General features: G+C 38.9%; 1 protein-coding gene across 1 annotated transcript; it reads left to right on the plus strand.

Annotated features, from left to right (window-relative positions):
- The first annotated feature begins 214 nt into the window (after positions 1-214).
- Positions 215-1,168, plus strand: LOC143664420 (olfactory receptor 2G2-like). Its single transcript, XM_077138029.1, has one exon. It carries the CDS (start codon positions 215-217, stop codon positions 1,166-1,168), a length of 954 nt encoding a protein of 317 aa, XP_076994144.1.
- Positions 1,169-2,178: the final 1,010 nt, after the last annotated feature.

Raw genomic sequence — 2,178 nt, forward strand, 5'->3', positions numbered from 1 at the left:
CTAGGGTTGTAGTTATCACAGAAGATCTATTTACCTAAAGAGAATCTCTAATATTATAGATACTTTTGTTCAATGCTATTCAAAATTCTTAAAATATTATAAAATGGTTTAACTGAAGATATTCAGCTATACCCATTCATCCTAGGATATTTCACCTCGTGTAATGTGCCATCTTTCTCAGCTATGCCTCAACATTCCGGAAGCTACTTTGCAAATGGGGATGAGGAGGAGAACCAATGAGAGCAGCCTCACAGGTTTCATTCTGTTGGGGTTTTCCGATCATCCTCGGTTACAGAAAGCTCTATTTTTAACCATCTTGATCTTGTATTTGCTAACCATTATGGGTAACACCACCATCATACTGGTATCTCATCTGGATCCCAAACTTCACATGCCAATGTATTTTTTCCTTTCTCATCTCTCCTTCCTTGACCTATGCTTCACCAGCAGTGTGATTCCCCAGCTCCTGGTAAACCTGTGGGACCCCAGGGAAACCATTACTTATGGAGGCTGCATTGTTCAGCTCTACGTCTCCCATGCTCTGGGTGCCACAGAGTGTGTTTTGCTTGCAGTGATGTCCTATGATCGCTATGTTGCTGTCTGCCGTCCCCTCCATTACACTGTCTTAATGCATCCCCGCCTCTGCAAGATCCTGGCCTCTCTGGCGTGGCTCAGTGGTGTGGCCACCACCCTGGTACAGTCCACTCTCACCCTTCAGCTGCCCTTCTGTGGTCATCGCCAAGTGGATCATTTCATCTGTGAAGTTCCCGTACTCATCAAGTTGTCTTGCAAAGACACCACTTTCAACGAGGCTGAGCTTTTTGTAGCTAGTATCCTCTTCCTCGTAGTGCCTGTCTCATTCATCCTGGTCTCCTATGGCTACATTGCCCAGGCTGTTTTACAGATCAAGTCAACTAGTGGGAGACAAAAAGCATTTGGGACCTGCTCATCCCACCTGATGGTGGTCATTGTCTTCTATGGAACCATCATCTTCATGTATCTGCAGCCGGCCAAGAGCAAATACAAGGACCAAGGAAAGTTCGTTTCCCTCTTCTACACTGTAGTGACCCCTATGCTAAATCCTCTTATTTACACTCTGAGGAACAAAGAGTTTAAAGGTGCTCTTAAGAAAGTTCTAGGGAATATTCTGGGTATAAATTTTACGTGATTATCAAAAAGTTCCTTAAAGTGTTACTGTGATAGAAATCTTTCAATAGGACCACACTTTGGCCATTTTATTCTATTTTTCTTTTAGTTAGTTCCTTAGCCAATTTTTAACATTCTGTAAAATACTGCAGGATTTATGCATGTAGTCCTGACTTGCTGTGACTCAGCAGTAGCATAGGACAAAATGTTTTCTCAGTCTGTGCTTCACTGTCTTTTATTTAGAATGTATTATTTAAGTAGAAAATAAGAGATTCCTTTTGAAGGCTAAATCCTTTACAAAAGTAAGATGAACATGCAAACATTCCAGGCATTAACGAGTTGTTTTTCCTGTCCCTTGCTTATTTACTAATAATGCAGTCTCTCAGTCTTGCAGCCTTCTCTCAGCTCTAGATGCACATGTAGCTTAGTTCTTTCCAGAGATTCAAAGCTGGATGTCCTTAGGATGGCTTCACCTGAAGCAAACTGTCATGACCTAAGAGATTTTTTATTTCACCCTCTATTCCTTTTACTTAGAACTTGAAAGAGATGTGTGGAGGTGCAAAAGCATCATGAAAACAAAAGCCATATATTAAAATTGATGGACAAAGCAGCTAGAGGGAGCTGCTTGTCTCTAATTACGTAGCTGAATGTTTAAGTGAACCAATGAACTAATTCTAACTGCCCAAAAATGGATTATATTTCCATTCTACAAATCACAGATACAGATTTTTTTGTGTCGTGCAAATACACAATTAAAAACATTTATTATTCCTATCACTAACTACATTTTATACCTAAAGAATTTTGTCATCATTTTGAATTTTATTTTCCAGATAAAATTTTAATCAAACAGCTTTCACTATTTATCATAAAATATTGATAATCATTTTTCATGACTTCATGCTAAATAGTCTTTTCATGTAGCATTACTTTTTCTGAAAATGAGGAACATTTGCATGTCAATTTTGGGAAATTTTGTGTGAATACATAAGATTCTACATTGTACTTCATTGCATTATAGCAAGTACTGAG

This window comes from Tamandua tetradactyla, chromosome 20 (assembly GCF_023851605.1).
Source record: "Tamandua tetradactyla isolate mTamTet1 chromosome 20, mTamTet1.pri, whole genome shotgun sequence".
NCBI lineage: Eukaryota > Metazoa > Chordata > Mammalia > Pilosa > Myrmecophagidae > Tamandua > Tamandua tetradactyla.

What these genes read in the sequence shown, in the direction of transcription:
- LOC143664420 (XM_077138029.1), top strand. Translation starts at nt 215, where the DNA reads ATGGGGATGAGGAGGAGAACCAATGAGAGCAGCCTCACAGGTTTCATT.